Source organism: Salvelinus namaycush, chromosome 29 (assembly GCF_016432855.1).
Source record: "Salvelinus namaycush isolate Seneca chromosome 29, SaNama_1.0, whole genome shotgun sequence".
NCBI lineage: Eukaryota > Metazoa > Chordata > Actinopteri > Salmoniformes > Salmonidae > Salvelinus > Salvelinus namaycush.
This window is the reverse complement of record NC_052335.1, coordinates 16,269,768-16,289,512: the sequence shown is the minus strand read 5'-3', so window position 1 is coordinate 16,289,512 and position 19,745 is coordinate 16,269,768. Positions and strand designations below refer to the sequence as shown.

General features: G+C 42.5%; 1 protein-coding gene and 1 long non-coding RNA gene across 2 annotated transcripts; both read left to right on the top strand.

Annotated features, from left to right (window-relative positions):
- The first annotated feature begins 5,765 nt into the window (after positions 1-5,765).
- On the top strand, positions 5,766-13,334 carry LOC120024198. The gene is made up of 2 exons (XR_005472811.1): positions 5,766-5,945; positions 10,703-13,334. It is a non-coding gene; the product is annotated as an uncharacterized LOC120024198 (long non-coding RNA).
- On the top strand, positions 6,650-8,324 carry LOC120024196 (toll-like receptor 5). Its single transcript, XM_038968383.1, has one exon. It carries the CDS (start codon positions 6,680-6,682, stop codon positions 7,790-7,792), a length of 1,113 nt encoding a protein of 370 aa, XP_038824311.1. The 5' UTR covers positions 6,650-6,679; the 3' UTR covers positions 7,793-8,324.
- Positions 13,335-19,745: the final 6,411 nt, after the last annotated feature.

Sequence of the window (19,745 nt, the reverse complement as noted above, 5' to 3'; positions counted from 1 at the left end):
ATTAAACAATGCCCACGTTAATTTCTACTTCCGTCTCATGTCCTGTCCTTATATCAGTTGTATAAGTAATACAGTGTGCTATATAACAAAACTGGCAACGAGGAAGAAACGTTCTCACGTTTATGCTCATTATCTTCGGCAGAAAGTCTGAGTTAAATTCGTTATTTTTTTTCGCTGTAGAAGACGCAAACAACGTGGAGCTAGCCAGTCGAGTGACGCTAGCTAGCTTTTGATGTCACAGCAACGAGACCCTCGAGGGATAGGAAGAGTTTCGCTGCGGGAGAAAGTGAAGTCCGCTTGAGTTAAAAAAAAAAAAAAATGGGTCTGGGAGTAAGGGACCGTCTGAAAAGTGTGAGAAAGAAAAATAAACCAAAAATGTCTGCATTGGTTGAAAATATAGGAACATTTGATGAATCTGTGGAACAATGGAGTTCTTACACAGAACGTTTTGAGTACATTGTGTTGGCAAATGGAATTAAAGCAGAAGTCGTGCCAACATTTTTGACTGTTATGGGAGGAAAAACAATCAATCTACTGCGCAGCCTAGTAATGCCTGAAAATCCTGGTGATAAATTATATGATGAAATTGTGGCTACCTTAAAAGGACATTATTCTCCCAAACCACTGATAATCGCAGAGATTCAGGTTTCATAAGAGAAATCAAGAGGGGGAATCAATCTCACAGTTTGTGGCTGTATTGAAACAGATATCTGAACACTGTGAATTTGGGCGATCACCGCGTGACACTATACGTGATAGGTTAGTGTGTGGCATGCGCAGCGAGGCAATTCAGAAACGCCTTTTGACTGAGAGGAACTTAACATTGCAGAGAGCAATAGAAGTGAGTACGTCAATGGAAATGGCAAATAAAGACGCACAACAGCTAAGTGCATCGACCCAAGTGCATAAGGTGTCTACGGAGTTAAACAACAAGGTAGTAGGTGGGAAGCCATGCTATCGCTGTGGGAAACCAGGTCACCAAGCAGAGGAGTGTTGGTGCAAAGACTTAGACTGCAGAAGTTGTGGAAAAAAGGGTCACATCGAACGTGCATGTAAAAACAAAAAGACACAATCAAACAAAAGTACTGAACAAAGGAAAAGCGACTTCAGGGGGTACAAAAAGAAAGTTCATAAAATGGAGCACACAGAGAATGAACAAAGTGATACCCTGTCTGAAGGGGAAGAATCTTTGCATGTTTTGTCCATTTCAGACAATGGACACGGATACTGGGTGACACCGCTACTGGATGGAAATGCAGTACGGATGCAAGTGGACACTGGAGCAGCCATATCTTTGCTGTCTGAGGCTGTATACAAGGAGAAACTACATCACCTCACACTACAGCCCACAAAGATGACGCTGAAAACATACACCGGTGAGATTGTTCCAGTGAGCGGAAGCGTGATTGTTACAGTGGAGCTCAACAAATAGAAGGTAAAGCTACCACTCTACATTGTGAAAGGCAACCATCCAGCATTGCTAGGACGCACATGGCTGGAAAAGATCAAACTAAACTGGCAGGAAATTCACATGGTTGCAAAAGAGGACACAAACCTACAAGGAATATTGAGTAAACACGGATGTGTTCAAAGGAGAACTTGGCAGTATGAAGGACATAACAGTTAAACTGACCTTGAAACCAGACAGCAAGCCAAAAAGCTTCAAAGCTAGACCCGTCCCATACGCCATAAAACCAAAAGTTGAAATTGAGCTAAACAGACTAGCGGAGAGTGGAGTATTGTATCCAGTGAATGTTAGTGAATGGGCTACACCTGTTGTTGCAGTCATAAAAAAAGATTGATCACTCAGACTCTGTGGTGATTTCAAAGTCACAATTAACCCAGTCTTGACTGCTGAAAAATATCCACTACCCCTCATTGACAACCTCTTCTCTGGTTTAGCTGGATGACAAAAATTCAGTAAGATAGGCCTGACATAAGTCTATCTACAGATGCATGTGGACCAAGAGTCACAAGAACTGTTGACCATAGTGACTCACAAAGGACTGTGCAGGTACCGGAGGCTTCCTTTTGGAATCACCTCAGCTCCGGCCTTGTTTTAGAGAGCTATGGACCAGATACTGAGCGGGCTCACTGGGGTCCAATGTTACCTCGATGATCTACTCATCACCGGCAAAGATGAGCAGGAGCACCTGAGAAACCTGAACGCTACACTACAGAGTTTGGAGGAGTACGGTCTGAGGGTCCGGAAGGACAAATGCGAGTTTTTCTGATCCTCTGTTGAGTACCTGGGCCACGTCATCGACAGTTCGGGGCTCCACATGGCGCCATCGAAGGTGAAGGCCGTTGTGGAAGCTCCATCCCCACAGAATGTGAGTCAGCTGAGATCATTCTTAGGACAACTGACATTCTACTCAAAGTTTGTGCCAAACCTAGCTAACTTGTTAAAGCCACTGCATGAACTTTTGAACAAAACCCAACAGTGGAAGTGGACAGACAGATGTGAGGAGGCCTTCAAGAAAGTGAAAACAGCCTTAGCTCAGTCAGAGGCCCTAACCCACTTCAACCCCAACTTGCCATTACAGTTGGCATGTGATGCATCGCCTTACGGCGTTGGTGCGGTTGTCTCACACATCATTCCATCAGGTGAAGAAAGGCCAATTGCTTTCGCATCACGGACCTTACGTAAAACCGAGAGCAATTATGCACAGATAGAGAGTGAAGCACTCGCCATTATGCTTGGAGTTAAGACATTTCATCAGTTTCTGTTTGGCCAACGATTCACACTGCTGACGAACCATAGAACCCTCACCTCCATCTTTGGTCCCCACACCAGCATTCCGTCGCTTGCAGCCAGCCGCATGCAGCCAGCCGCATGCAGCGATGGGCATTATTGTTATCTGCTCACCAGTACGATATCAAGTACAGAAAGTCTGAGCAGCACTGCAATGCAGACGGCCTCTCAAGGCTTTCCTTACCTGTTGCACACACTGAGCACTCCCAGGCTGAAATCTTCTACTTCAAGGAAGTGACGAACGCTCCATTTACATTTGTCCAAGTGAAAAAGTTCACCCACACTGATCCAGTGATGTCTGAGGTCGTGGATATTGTCACTCGTGGAAAAGGAGAGATGTCAGACAGTCTACAACCTTACCTAGTGAGGAAATGAGCTCACAGTTCAGTTTGGATGCTTGCTATGCGGTTTTCGAGTCATCATACCGCCGCTGAGAAGGCAGGTGCTTGAAGAGCTCCATTCAGGGCACTGTGGCATGGTGCGAATGAAGGAGATTGCACGCAGCTACTTTTGGTGGCCAGGTTTGACGCAGCTATCGATGACAAGGTCAAGTCATGTTCTGCTTGTCAAAAGATGAGTGTAGCGCCACTACACCCATGGGACTTCCCAGTGGAGCCTTGGCAGCATGTCCACATAGATTATGCAGGCCCACTGGAGGATCGTATGTTCTTAGTTGTAGTTGACGCACACAGCAAATGGCCTGAGGTCACATTGATGAAGAGCACCTCAGCGGAGAGAACCATCGAAGAGCTACGGTCAATCTTCAGTCACTTTGGCTTGCCAATGCAACTCGTTAGCGATAATGGCCCCCAACTGGTGTCTGAAGAGTTCCGGTCATTCATGGAAGCAAATGGAATTCAGCACATCAAGTCAGCACCGTATCACCCGGCCTTGCTGAGCGGTTTGTCGAAACGATGACGCAAGCTTTAAAAACATCACAAGGTAAGGGCTCCCTCAATATGCGCCTAAAACACCTTCCTGTTAACCTACAGAAACACAGACAGCTTCGCATGCGACTCGACCTCCTGAGACCTCCAAAGACTAAACAGGTTGTACAGACACAACTGAGAGCACAGGCAGAGAGACGGAGCAAAGCAAAAGACAGAAGCTTCATAGTTGGAGAGAGAGTTCTTGCTCGGAACTACTGCAAAGGTCCAAAGTGGATAACAGCCACAGTGGTTGCACAAACAGGGCCTGTGCCCTACACAGTTCACATACCGGAAAACATCATCTGGAGGAAACATGTGGATCAACTGTTGCCAGGAACCAACCTCAGAGATGACTCCTGTCAAGTGACAAACCAAGATCAGCTACTGGAGACCTACCATGACTACGAGCCTGAACATCCACTGCAGCAACATACAAATGTGGAACGTGCTCCAGACTCACCTGAACCAGCCAGAGTGCCTACTCAGGGTACTGTTGCACCCCAGTCTGGGCATACACCATCACCACTCAGACTCAGAGACAATGTGACTGTAGACTCACCTGTACGTCGTCATTACCCTGCAAGAGAAAGACGACCCCCTGACAGGTTGACTATTTAGTTCAGACTAACCTCCGACATTGGGGCAGAATACACCCCAGGGTTAAGTCTGGGAACTGAGGCAGTCTACCCTCTTTCCCTAGTTCATAAAAGGTTATTCTGAAAAGTTCATTTATTTACATTCAGAGAATTTCTGTTAAAAAGAAAACAATAGGCAAAACAGTGAATATTTACTTTTTCCTTATGAGCCATCAAAAGTGAAGGGGGAGGAATATGTTGGGTATTGATATTCTAGTTTTGTCCCTTTAGGGCACCTGTAACCCCCCCTTGCTTACCTACATTGAAATGCTTGGAATGTTCTTCCTGTGAAACGCATTAAACAATGCCCACGTTAATTTATACGTCTCATGTCCTGTCCTTATATTAGTTGTATAAGTAATACAGTGTGCTATACAACACATAGCAAAGGGTCTGAATACTTATGTAAATAAGGTATTTCTGTTTTTAATTTTTATTACTTTGAAAACATTTCTAAAAACCTGTCTGCTGCTTTATCATTATGGGATATTGTGTGTAGATTGATGAGGGGGGAAAAATAACTTAATCCATTTTAGAATAAGGCTGTAACGTAACAAAATGTGGAAAAAGGGAAGGGGTCTGAATACTTTCGGAATTCACTGTATGTATTATATTTATCTATGTTTATAAATGAAATATTATCTACTCGAGAAATGTGACATTATAGTATTCAGACGTAGCCTTCAAACGTCAATGGAAAAGGTGAACCATCTGTTCTACCATTAACTGCGCTTCGGATTGGGTCAAATAGAGCAAAATACTTGAAATAGCTTATCAATTTACTACTGTGAAGTGGGTCCAATTAAATGAGAGATGGGACGAATGGTCTTCCTAATTTGTTGTAGGTTATTTAGCTAATATGAAACCATCACAGTCAGTAAAGGTGAGGAATTTATTCTGCAATGATGATGGAAATGAAATACATCATAGGAAATAGATGTCTATTTCAAATTATTTTTTAAATACAACCATAAAATAAATAGACTTTTGCTCTTCTCGCTAACTGCAAATGATTGGGTCTTGTTATTATATTTAGCTACCTGTTCTTTTGTTATGAATAAGTGGCATCATATATTCCCCATTTGCACAAGGCTACTAATAGGCTACGTTTGCCTTCTTGCAATGCAATAGTTGAACCAGTAGAAACTGTGCATATGCATGGTCGAAAGATTGTGGGAGGATAAGCACATTCTCACATCAAGTTCAGTTTTTACAAACTCCAAATTTTGCGTGAAAACCAGCGCACGCATGTTTTGGGGGAAGATTTTGTGCCTAAACAACGTTTATAAATGAGGTCCCTGGTGTTGGAGAGGGGCCTGAGAGATTATGGGCCTGAGAGATGATGTCTATAAACTATTCCCATCAGTAGGTGGCAGTATAGCGGGGGAGGCCTGAGAGATGATGTCAGCAGTTAGATCCTCCCCGTTCATGGGAAAGAATTTATGAAAAACAGTAGAGGGATTCGTTCATTGGTCGTAAAATGAAATCTCCACCTACACGGGGCACCGGGCCATGCTAAACGAACTCGCTCAGTGCTTGATTTATCTGAGAGGGGTGTAACCTATCCCATAAACATACTCACTAGCTCGACGCATATTTGGGTTATCAGCGCGCGCATGACTTCAGGTAAGTTACAACTTTTACCTTTAACCTACTGTTTAGGCCTACTTTAATAATTGCATTATTGTGTCGTCCAATAGTTGATAGATATCAGAAGAAGAGAAAAATGGTAGCCTGGTTGCAGTCTCAGTTCAGCCATTACCAGAACTTTTAGATAACGTTCCACTCCTTACTACTCCTGTGCCAACACAAGTGTCAATTGTGGAATGTTCGCTAAAAAGACTGGTACCCAGACTATTGTTTTGGGGGTCGTATGTCGACTATAACAAATTAGACCGTAAATTATAGACGTGAATGGTTACATTGCAAAGACAACTTTACGCATTGACGCACCAGACTTGAACAATTGCTGTCATCTTGGAGTCTATTAACACCTCACAGTTCTTTGGATGGCAACTTTATAAAATGTCCCAGAATTGCAGCCTCTAGAGAAGTACATTTAAAAGGGGGAATCTGGGATAGGTAGGCCAACATCCATTTTCTGATTCTTGAAAAATATAATGAATACATGCCTCACGAGCTTATGTCTAACTAACCCTATCATAACCCAACATGTAAGCTTGTTTAACTCAATTGTTTGCAAACAATGTAATTGTAAACTAAAACTGTAGAGCTTCAAAACTTAATTTGTTATACATTTGGTTGAGTTGTCAACTAACGTGACTTCAACGTGAAATCAACAAAAAATGTCACAATGTCATTGGATTTATGTACAAAGTTGAGTGAAATGGGGAGAATGTATGCATGTATTTGAAAATCTTGGCAAGCTTTTAAGTCTGGATTTAAGCTTTAACTCCCTGCAGGCTCTCCCAGATGGTATATTTAAAGGCCTCATCTCTCTGGAAGAGATGGATCTTCACTTCAACTCACTCACATACCTCAAAGCAGACATTTTCCCAGAGAGTCTCAAAACAGTTGACCTCTCTTACAATTTCCTGGCCTCTCCTGACCCAGCGACTTTCCATTCTCTCAGCTGGATTAACCTGTATAGGAATCAATTCCACTGTGACTGCGGTCTGGAGGACTTTCTGACGTGGCTGAAAGGGACTAACGTGACTTTTCCAGACCCTGGCGTGAATGAATTCAGCTGTGAGTATCCTTCAGATCTCCATGGCATCAGCCTGTGGAATTACAGCTCAGTCATATCGTGTGAGGAGGATGACGAGAGGCTGGTTCAGGAGCTGAGGCTCTCGCTCTTCATCGGCTGCACAGCGCTCATCATCCTGATCATGGTCGGAACAATCGTTTTCGCTCGTCTCCGTGGATTCCTCTTCAAAGTTTACAAAAAGGTGACCGCCAGGATCCTTGAGGGCCCTAGGAGGGATCTTTCTGCTGGTGGGCCTCGGTACGACGCTTACTTATGCCTCAGCAACAACGACTACAAGTGGGTAGAAACCGCCCTGTTGAACAGACTAGACTCTCAGTTCGCAGAGCGAAACGTCCTCCGCTGCTGCTTCGAGGTCAGAGACTTCATCCCAGGTGAAGATCACCTGTTCAATATCAGGGACGCCATATGGGGGAGCAGGAAGACAGTTTGTATCGTGTCTAAAGAGTTCCTCAAGGACGGCTGGTGCCTAGAGGCCTTTACCCTCGCTCAGAGCAGGATGCTGGAGGAGCTCAGAGATGTTCTCATCATGGTGGTTGTGGGGAATGTCCTCCATTACAGACTGATGAAACATGAAGGCATTAGGACCTTTGCCCGGAAGAGGGATTACCTGCAGTGGCCGGAGGACACACAGGATATTCAATGGTTCTATGAGAAGCTCATGTCCAAGATTCTTAAGGACAAAAAGAACACCGCCAAAGCTAACAATGGGGATATCACACTTGTAAATATGACAGTTGGAACTTAATGTTGTTGACTCATTTTTCCACAGCCTGTATGCTTAAGTGGAAATCTTATTTAACTGTACTGTGAATTCGTACATCATTCATTTTTATTTTGTCTGTATGGCATTAAGAACTTTTACCATGTTGATTACAGGCAAAATGGAGAGGGTCCTCTGTCTTTTGGCATAGCTTGTTTTTGACCACTAGGTGGCAGTCAACCTTTATTCACTAATATTGGAACTGTGAAACGTTACCTTCTGTATAAATCAAATTTAATTGGTCTCACACATATTTATCAGATGTTATTGTGGGTGCAGCGAAATGCTTGTATTTTTTTGAGTTTTTTTTATGACAGAAATAACACCAAAAGAAATACTGCGAAGTTGCTTTGGCGCCAGAAGCAGAGCTGCCATGTCTGTCGGCGCCATCTATGATTATTGTGTGTTTTGCAGTGTGTACAATGCAAAGTTCTCGTGGTTTACATTTACACGTTGTAATATAACTAATGTAAGGATTTTGGTACTTTTAATAAAACATTCCAACTTCTCTACTAAACTCGAATAATAATTGTGAACTTTTTCTGAGGATTTGAAAAATGACTGAATCTTATATCCTCCCTGCTTCCTCAATATAGAGTCTATGTCTGAAACCAGTATGCCACCAGGTAGAGTAAAACTTCCTGCTGTAAGGAGGAGCGGAGAATAACATCATCCTCTCCCAGAAGTCACTGGGCACAGATGTCAGTTCAATGTCTATTCCAAGTTGGTTCAGCGTTATTTCATTGAAATGACGTGGAAACAACGTTGATTCAACCACTGTGTGCCCAGTGGGAGTGTTTAAGACTCCTTTATGGAAACCTTGCTTGACCTGTGTTAATTAACACAGCACACATTTAGACATCTACTGTTATTGGAAAGGTTTTGAATGTACATTTAAACTAGGCCTACCATATAACAACCATTTCAGTTTTGTAACTATCTCATATTTTCATTTAAAACTCAAAGTACTACACCATGTTTCAGTAAGAGGAATGGATCTCTGATGGAGATAATGTAAAAGCGTAGCCTTAATGATCATGTGATTTTTCTCGTATAACTATGAGAAGATAGAAAGCACAGTGCGGTTCTACAAAAACTAACTTAAACCACAAATCATGAGACAAAAGTGCTTCTGTACAGGTGTAGGATCTTAATTTGACCTATATTGTCACAGCAAAATAATGCTGCATCTACAAGATTTGAATGTTTAGTCCATAATGTTACTTGATCGGTGGTTAGACCATTAGTTAGCTGGGCAAAACTAGGTTACATTAAAAGTGCAATACTATTAATATTTTTTGTGAATCTATGTAAATTGCGAAGCTCATCTGCATTCTCTGCAGTGCAGGGAAATTCTCAGCAACAAGAGTGATCAAAATAAGTTTTCTGTACTTGTTGACTGTTTTTGCAGTCAGGTACTGGTAGCCTACCCAACCCAGGCTAGAGGCCATGTGGTAGGAAAGGAGTTGATGGAGCACCTGCAGTCAACTTCTCTGATTGCCATCTTTCCTCGGAGAGAAAGACAGGCCCCTGAGTGGCTATCAAGAGCATGGAGTTTTAATGGAGCATAACTGCTTTTCCCATCTATCCCTGGGGCTCCGGCTGTGAGTGTTTGGTACGGCATCAGCCTTCAGATTCCACACATAGGTCCTCTCTTCCCTTTCACAACTGACCCTTTGGAAACAGGTGTTTTCTGCACTTGGAACGCTGGAGTGACCTTGCCAGCGTGGGGAGAGCATAGGGATAAGGGAGGATATTATGTCTGTCTCCATCACCTGTTTTTCCAGCCATATCTCCCCTACAGTTTGAAGTTCCACATTATTCAAGTTATCTCCTCTGGTAATTGCTTCTTATAAGATTGCAGGAGTAGCCAATGTTATGAAAATACTGAGTGAACCTGTGATACCAGGATGTTTATATAAGCTATGTAAGGTGAACTTCAGGATACGGCTGTGCCACAGACTCCTTTTAATGTGCTGTGCACGATGAAATACTAAGTTAAATTTACTCAACTCATGGCAATATGGCATACCACTCACTCATCATTCTCTGCCTAATTTACAGTACACTCACTAGAGGCTAGCCCTTTATGATAGAGTAGATTGAAGACCTTCTTCCTTAGATATAAGGAGCAGTTTCCCCGAGTACAATTTTCTCACTTAAAGATCAGATTGGCAGAATGCTTCCGTTAACCATCTGAGATAAGTCTGTCACTTTGTGCCATGTGTATTTCTTGTAGTTCTCCCTGTAGTGAGTGTTCACGCAAAAGGAAGATGTGTATCATTATGATGAAGTTTATGGTTCATACCCCTATTTGTGATTCGGACCAACGGGAAGAAGGAGAGGGCGTTGCCTTTATTCAAAGGTAGGCTGTATTCAGTCTATTTTCCTATGACTGTATGGCTACAATTTGTTTTTCCTTTATGGAGTTATTATGGGTAGTGATTCTAATTTGATTTTGTCATTTGAAATGGTTTTATTTTTAAGCAGTAGTGTTTTTGTGTGTTTTTTACACGTTACTCACATTGTGAGTCAAAATGGGGGAACGGTGATATATAGGAGTGTATCGAGTAATACTTGAAGGAGTTCTGTTCTGTTTCGATACAAATCTCACCAGATTGGGTCTGCTGGATTGCTGGGATTCTCCTGATGGGTTAGAGGTCTAACTTTCTGATCCTGTGACACTGCGATGAAGTTGACAGTGTGATTGGGAGTATAAGCCATTTTGGAGAAAGAAAATTCAACTGAATGTGTTGTTATTCTCTTTGACATGTGTTTTAGAGATTTGTATTAAAAATAATTAGTAAAAGTAATTTGTCATAGTCGATGCTTGTCTGGATTTCCTGAATCAGAAGTGAACTGAACTAAACTGTTGTTCTGATCTGTCCTCTCGAGGTTATCGTGAGGGTGACTACGGCCGGTTTCTTAATGCATGGAGGGGATAATTTGACCACGAGAACGGTGGGAACCTCAAAACCCCCTCTAACCAGCTGAAGAAGAGCGACAAAGGCGTTCAATCCGGCCCTGTCCAAACCACATCTACCGCGAGACCTGAGTCCGAGCCAGCTACCATTGTACAGCATCCTATCAAAGCTATCAATTGCTTTTCTCTCATGCTTTTTCTCTCAGGAGTGGGACACGTGGAGTACGCGTGGAGTACGCATGGAGAGAGATCCGTTCCAAAACTTCTCTCATGTTGCTGGTATGCTGGTTGGCAAATGGTCAAGATATAAATGGGTGGTAAAGGTGGGGGCGGCCCAGGTGAGACATTGAAATTGGGATGTTACATGGGCCATCCACTTGAACTATGAAGATTTCTGAAGAAGGCTATGAAGAGACGCCAGAAGATTGAGTGCCTGAAGGGGGGGTTGGTCCACTGTGCCCAGAATTGATTTAGGCTTGTCTTTAATTTGGGGTATCAAGTTGATTGTAGAGGTCTACACACTGCTAAATGTATAGTCATTTAGATTAAGAATGCATTGGGATACTGATCTGTGATTATAACCATGATCAGAAAGTGAATACTATAATTATGGGTAATTATACTGTATGTTAATATAAATTACATTCTCCCAGTGTCAATGTGTGCTAAATTGAGGGTTTTTAACTTAAAGTACTGGGACAAATGTGAATCACTGAAGCATATTTCATTTTAATTTTGGGTTGGATAATTAATTGGGTTTTGATTATGATTTGGAAACTGAATGATTTTTAAAAAAAACTGGCAAATTGATTTGAGTATGTTCTTAGTATGTTGATAACTGTATGAGTGAAGCAATTAATGTATTATGGATTGATTGTTTCAATTGATGTTATGCTAATTGTGACATGGGTAAAGAAGTTGTGTACTAAAGTTGTTGACACTATTCTCAGCATGCCCTGGTGAATGGAGAGGGTGAACTCTGATCCTGAGAGTGAAACTGATCCTAATCTATTTGACCTTGTTAGGTTCTTATTTTCAGAGTAAATAACTTGACGCTTAACCAAGTTTAATTCTTCCCAAAGGGTCGCTACAGCTTCATTCAGTCATCACATGTTTCCACCACCACAAGTGTGTGTACGTGTGTGTGTGTGTGTGTATATATATATATATATATACTCCAATTTAGACACTCCACCTTCTCTCCAATCCTTACATATTTTATGGTTCGACAGGAAGACGAAGTGATAGAGTAATAAACCGTTCTGTCTCCCTTAAGGTGACCTGACCTGACCTCAACCACCTTGATGTCTAATCCAAAGCTCTTCACCTGTATCACCTATAGCACTCCTGTGACTTCCTCCCGTCCAGCCAGCACATTCCAAAGCCATCTGTCTCCTACAGATAACCATTAACTCTGATGTAACAACCACAACCACTATCACCCCTCAGATACTATAGTATTACTTCTGATCTATCATGTCTCTAGTATAGCCATGTTAAAAGTTTACCCAGAATCCAACAACCTATATCTATTACTAAAATAAATGTTTTATGATATTGATCCAAATCTTGAGCAGTGCCCAAATTGATCTGATTTGTAAACATTGTCTTAAGAGGGGTAACTGCAGATGGTGTTTTAAAGGGAAGACGTGGTCCCAGAGTCAATGGTCATTTCCTACATATTATTTGATGTGAAGAAGACTGTGCTGATGGCAGAAAAAGGGATTAAACTCAGTAACCCAAAGGAGGTTATTTACCATGTATGGCAGTGCCTAACACCAGAAGGGGTTTTTATCTTTTATTCTTTTCATTTTATTGTTAATTTTTGTTTTTTTTTAACGCTGGAAGGGTTTAACTGAAGGTTTTATAAGAAACTTGTTTTTTTAAGGGGGGAATGTGAGGGCATTTTGAAGTTAAACCTTACTAATGCTTGTGTACTAAAACATGTCTTTAAGCCTAGGCATTGGGTTTGAGTTAGTTTATATGACAAACTCATATAGGATAGGAAAGTGTGTGTGCGCATTAAAAGAGGCCTGTTCTGATTGTTTGTGTGTGTAGAATGACCCCATGATGTCCAGGCGCTCAGCCAAAGACAGAAATGAACTGGTTCCTCTTAGCTTAACTGGAGACAGGGCAAAGTGTTATATTCTGCACACCAGTGATAGAGCTGTTGTTCTGTTTGTTTGGAGCCTGTTTCTGGGGGAAAGATTCATGTTTTGTGTGTGTGTGTGTGTGTGTGTGTGTGAGACGAGTATGGCCATACATCATCTGGGCGGAAAGTAAAAGGCGCTTGCTTGCCCAACTTGGGGGATCCGTTGAGCAACTGTTAGAGGAAGTATGTCTGGAGTGACTTCCTGTCATTCTGGCCCCTGTTGTCCTCACTCAGTTGCGACAGACTGAGGCAACCTTTTCACCCAGTTATCTCCCCTCACACACACATACATACATAGGGTCACATGTTTTGCAGATGCTTGCATGGGGTAGCTTGACTATATAAAAGCTCCTGTAATCTTTGTACAGGAGGCTCTCACTCCTTCTCACCTGCGTGGCTGGGGCGACCAGCCACCTTATTATAATACATTTTTAATAAAAGTAATACCTTGATTGATTTTGCCTCATTATTAGTTAAAGGTAGAATTTCCACCACACTCCCAAGTCTGAGAGATACAGTACCAGTCAAAAGTTTGGACACAGGTTTTTTCCTCATTCCAGGTTTTTTTTCTTTATTTTTACTATTTTCTACATTGTAAAATAATAGTGAAGACATCAAAACTATGAAATAACACATGGAATCATGTAGTAACTAAAAAAGTGTTAAACAAATCAAAATATATTTTATATTTGAGATTCTCCAAATTAGCTACCCTTTGCCTTGATGACAGCTTTGCACACTTTTGGCATTCTCTCAGGTAGTCACCTGGAATGCATTTCAATTAACAGGTGTGCCTTGTTAAAAGTTCATTTGTGGAATTTCTTTCCTTAATGCGTTTGAGCCAATCAGTTGTGTTGTGACCAGGTAAGGGTGATATACAGAATAACACTTTTTTTGGTTAATACATACCTCACAGGTGGACTCCAATCAAGTTGTACAAACATCTCAAGGATGATCAATGGAAACAGGATGCACCTGAGCTCAATTTCGAGTCTCATAGTGTTGTGTATTGATATTCTGGTTATGTCCGTTTAGGGCACCTGTAACCCCTCTTGCTTACCTACACTGAAATGCTTGGAATGTTCTTACTGTGAAACGCATTAAACAATGCCCACGTTAATTTCTACTTCCGTCTCATGTCCTGTCCTTATATCAGTTGTATAAGTAATACAGTGTGCTATATAACAAAACTGGCAACGAGGAAGAAACGTTCTCACGTTTATGCTCATTATCTTCGGCAGAAAGTCTGAGTTAAATTCGTTATTTTTTTTCGCTGTAGAAGACGCAAACAACGTGGAGCTAGCCAGTCGAGTGACGCTAGCTAGCTTTTGATGTCACAGCAACGAGACCCTCGAGGGATAGGAAGAGTTTCGCTGCGGGAGAAAGTGAAGTCCGCTTGAGTTAAAAAAAAAAAAAAATGGGTCTGGGAGTAAGGGACCGTCTGAAAAGTGTGAGAAAGAAAAATAAACCAAAAATGTCTGCATTGGTTGAAAATATAGGAACATTTGATGAATCTGTGGAACAATGGAGTTCTTACACAGAACGTTTTGAGTACATTGTGTTGGAAATGGAATTAAAGCAGAAGTCGTGCCAACATTTTTGACTGTTATGGGAGGAAAAACAATCAATCTACTGCGCAGCCTAGTAATGCCTGAAAATCCTGGTGATAAATTATATGATGAAATTGTGGCTACCTTAAAAGGACATTATTCTCCCAAACCACTGATAATCGCAGAGATTCAGGTTTCATAAGAGAAATCAAGAGGGGGAATCAATCTCACAGTTTGTGGCTGTATTGAAACAGATATCTGAACACTGTGAATTTGGGCGATCACCGCGTGACACTATACGTGATAGGTTAGTGTGTGGCATGCGCAGCGAGGCAATTCAGAAACGCCTTTTGACTGAGAGGAACTTAACATTGCAGAGAGCAATAGAAGTGAGTACGTCAATGGAAATGGCAAATAAAGACGCACAACAGCTAAGTGCATCGACCCAAGTGCATAAGGTGTCTACGGAGTTAAACAACAAGGTAGTAGGTGGGAAGCCATGCTATCGCTGTGGGAAACCAGGTCACCAAGCAGAGGAGTGTTGGTGCAAAGACTTAGACTGCAGAAGTTGTGGGAAAAAGGGTCACATCGAACGTGCATGTAAAAACAAAAAGACACAATCAAACAAAAGTACTGAACAAAGGAAAAGCGACTTCAGGGGGTACAAAAAGAAAGTTCATAAAATGGAGCACACAGAGAATGAACAAAGTGATACCCTGTCTGAAGGGGAAGAATCTTTGCATGTTTTGTCCATTTCAGACAATGGACACGGATACTGGGTGACACCGCTACTGGATGGAAATGCAGTACGGATGCAAGTGGACACTGGAGCAGCCATATCTTTGCTGTCTGAGGCTGTATACAAGGAGAAACTACATCACCTCACACTACAGCCCACAAAGATGACGCTGAAAACATACACCGGTGAGATTGTTCCAGTGAGCGGAAGCGTGATTGTTACAGTGGAGCTCAACAAATAGAAGGTAAAGCTACCACTCTACATTGTGAAAGGCAACCATCCAGCATTGCTAGGACGCACATGGCTGGAAAAGATCAAACTAAACTGGCAGGAAATTCACATGGTTGCAAAAGAGGACACAAACCTACAAGGAATATTGAGTAAACACGGATGTGTTCAAAGGAGAACTTGGCAGTATGAAGGACATAACAGTTAAACTGACCTTGAAACCAGACAGCAAGCCAAAAAGCTTCAAAGCTAGACCCGTCCCATACGCCATAAAACCAAAAGTTGAAATTGAGCTAAACAGACTAGCGGAGAGTGGAGTATTGTATCCAGTGAATGTTAGTGAATGGGCTACACCTGTTGTTGCAGTCATAAAAAAAGATTGATCACTCAGACTCTGTGGTGATTTCAAAGTCACAATTAACCCAGTCTTGACTGCTGAAAAATATCCACTACCCCTCATTGACAACCTCTTCTCTGGTTTAGCTGGATGACAAAAATTCAGTAAGATAGGCCTGACATAAGTCTATCTACAGATGCATGTGGACCAAGAGTCACAAGAACTGTTGACCATAGTGACTCACAAAGGACTGTGCAGGTACCGGAGGCTTCCTTTTGGAATCACCTCAGCTCCGGCCTTGTTTTAGAGAGCTATGGACCAGATACTGAGCGGGCTCACTGGGGTCCAATGTTACCTCGATGATCTACTCATCACCGGCAAAGATGAGCAGGAGCACCTGAGAAACCTGAACGCTACACTACAGAGATTGGAGGAGTACGGTCTGAGGGTCCGGAAGGACAAATGCGAGTTTTTCTGATCCTCTGTTGAGTACCTGGGCCACGTCATCGACAGTTCGGGGCTCCACATGGCGCCATCGAAGGTGAAGGCCGTTGTGGAAGCTCCATCCCCACAGAATGTGAGTCAGCTGAGATCATTCTTAGGACAACTGACATTCTACTCAAAGTTTGTGCCAAACCTAGCTAACTTGTTAAAGCCACTGCATGAACTTTTGAACAAAACCCAACAGTGGAAGTGGACAGACAGATGTGAGGAGGCCTTCAAGAAAGTGAAAACAGCCTTAGCTCAGTCAGAGGCCCTAACCCACTTCAACCCCAACTTGCCATTACAGTTGGCATGTGATGCATCGCCTTACGGCGTTGGTGCGGTTGTCTCACACATCATTCCATCAGGTGAAGAAAGGCCAATTGCTTTCGCATCACGGACCTTACGTAAAACCGAGAGCAATTATGCACAGATAGAGAGTGAAGCACTCGCCATTATGCTTGGAGTTAAGACATTTCATCAGTTTCTGTTTGGCCAACGATTCACACTGCTGACGAACCATAGAACCCTCACCTCCATCTTTGGTCCCCACACCAGCATTCCGTCGCTTGCAGCCAGCCGCATGCAGCCAGCCGCATGCAGCGATGGGCATTATTGTTATCTGCTCACCAGTACGATATCAAGTACAGAAAGTCTGAGCAGCACTGCAATGCAGACGGCCTCTCAAGGCTTTCCTTACCTGTTGCACACACTGAGCACTCCCAGGCTGAAATCTTCTACTTCAAGGAAGTGACGAACGCTCCATTTACATTTGTCCAAGTGAAAAAGTTCACCCACACTGATCCAGTGATGTCTGAGGTCGTGGATATTGTCACTCGTGGAAAAGGAGAGATGTCAGACAGTCTACAACCTTACCTAGTGAGGAAATGAGCTCACAGTTCAGTTTGGATGCTTGCTATGCGGTTTTCGAGTCATCATACCGCCGCTGAGAAGGCAGGTGCTTGAAGAGCTCCATTCAGGGCACTGTGGCATGGTGCGAATGAAGGAGATTGCACGCAGCTACTTTTGGTGGCCAGGTTTGACGCAGCTATCGATGACAAGGTCAAGTCATGTTCTGCTTGTCAAAAGATGAGTGTAGCGCCACTACACCCATGGGACTTCCCAGTGGAGCCTTGGCAGCATGTCCACATAGATTATGCAGGCCCACTGGAGGATCGTATGTTCTTAGTTGTAGTTGACGCACACAGCAAATGGCCTGAGGTCACATTGATGAAGAGCACCTCAGCGGAGAGAACCATCGAAGAGCTACGGTCAATCTTCAGTCACTTTGGCTTGCCAATGCAACTCGTTAGCGATAATGGCCCCCAACTGGTGTCTGAAGAGTTCCGGTCATTCATGGAAGCAAATGGAATTCAGCACATCAAGTCAGCACCGTATCACCCGGCCTTGCTGAGCGGTTTGTCGAAACGATGACGCAAGCTTTAAAAACATCACAAGGTAAGGGCTCCCTCAATATGCGCCTAAAACACCTTCCTGTTAACCTACAGAAACACAGACAGCTTCGCATGCGACTCGACCTCCTGAGACCTCCAAAGACTAAACAGGTTGTACAGACACAACTGAGAGCACAGGCAGAGAGACGGAGCAAAGCAAAAGACAGAAGCTTCATAGTTGGAGAGAGAGTTCTTGCTCGGAACTACTGCAAAGGTCCAAAGTGGATAACAGCCACAGTGGTTGCACAAACAGGGCCTGTGCCCTACACAGTTCACATACCGGAAAACATCATCTGGAGGAAACATGTGGATCAACTGTTGCCAGGAACCAACCTCAGAGATGACTCCTGTCAAGTGACAAACCAAGATCAGCTACTGGAGACCTACCATGACTACGAGCCTGAACATCCACTGCAGCAACATACAAATGTGGAACGTGCTCCAGACTCACCTGAACCAGCCAGAGTGCCTACTCAGGGTACTGTTGCACCCCAGTCTGGGCATACACCATCACCACTCAGACTCAGAGACAATGTGACTGTAGACTCACCTGTACGTCGTCATTACCCTGCAAGAGAAAGACGACCCCCTGACAGGTTGACTATTTAGTTCAGACTAACCTCCGACATTGGGGCAGAATACACCCCAGGGTTAAGTCTGGGAACTGAGGCAGTCTACCCTCTTTCCCTAGTTCATAAAAGGTTATTCTGAAAAGTTCATTTATTTACATTCAGAGAATTTCTGTTAAAAAGAAAACAATAGGCAAAACAGTGAATATTTACTTTTTCCTTATGAGCCATCAAAAGTGAAGGGGGAGGAATATGTTGGGTATTGATATTCTAGTTTTGTCCCTTTAGGGCACCTGTAACCCCCCCTTGCTTACCTACATTGAAATGCTTGGAATGTTCTTCCTGTGAAACGCATTAAACAATGCCCACGTTAATTTATACGTCTCATGTCCTGTCCTTATATTAGTTGTATAAGTAATACAGTGTGCTATACAACACATAGCAAAGGGTCTGAATACTTATGTAAATAAGGTATTTCTGTTTTTAATTTTTATTACTTTGAAAACATTTCTAAAAACCTGTCTGCTGCTTTATCATTATGGGATATTGTGTGTAGATTGATGAGGGGGGAAAAATAACTTAATCCATTTTAGAATAAGGCTGTAACGTAACAAAATGTGGAAAAAGGGAAGGGGTCTGAATACTTTCGGAATTCACTGTATGTATTATATTTATCTATGTTTATAAATGAAATATTATCTACTCGAGAAATGTGACATTATAGTATTCAGACGTAGCCTTCAAACGTCAATGGAAAAGGTGAACCATCTGTTCTACCATTAACTGCGCTTCGGATTGGGTCAAATAGAGCAAAATACTTGAAATAGCTTATCAATTTACTACTGTGAAGTGGGTCCAATTAAATGAGAGATGGGACGAATGGTCTTCCTAATTTGTTGTAGGTTATTTAGCTAATATGAAACCATCACAGTCAGTAAAGGTGAGGAATTTATTCTGCAATGATGATGGAAATGAAATACATCATAGGAAATAGATGTCTATTTCAAATTATTTTTTAAATACAACCATAAAATAAATAGACTTTTGCTCTTCTCGCTAACTGCAAATGATTGGGTCTTGTTATTATATTTAGCTACCTGTTCTTTTGTTATGAATAAGTGGCATCATATATTCCCCATTTGCACAAGGCTACTAATAGGCTACGTTTGCCTTCTTGCAATGCAATAGTTCAACCAGTAGAAACTGTGCATATGCATGGTCGAAAGATTGTGGGAGGATAAGCACATTCTCACATCAAGTTCAGTTTTTACAAACTCCAAATTTTGCGTGAAAACCAGCGCACGCATGTTTTGGGGGAAGATTTTGTGCCTAAACAACGTTTATAAATGAGGTCCCTGGTGTTGGAGAGGGGCCTGAGAGATTATGGGCCTGAGAGATGATGTCTATAAACTATTCCCATCAGTAGGTGGCAGTATAGCGGGGGAGGCCTGAGAGATGATGTCAGCAGTTAGATCCTCCCCGTTCATGGGAAAGAATTTATGA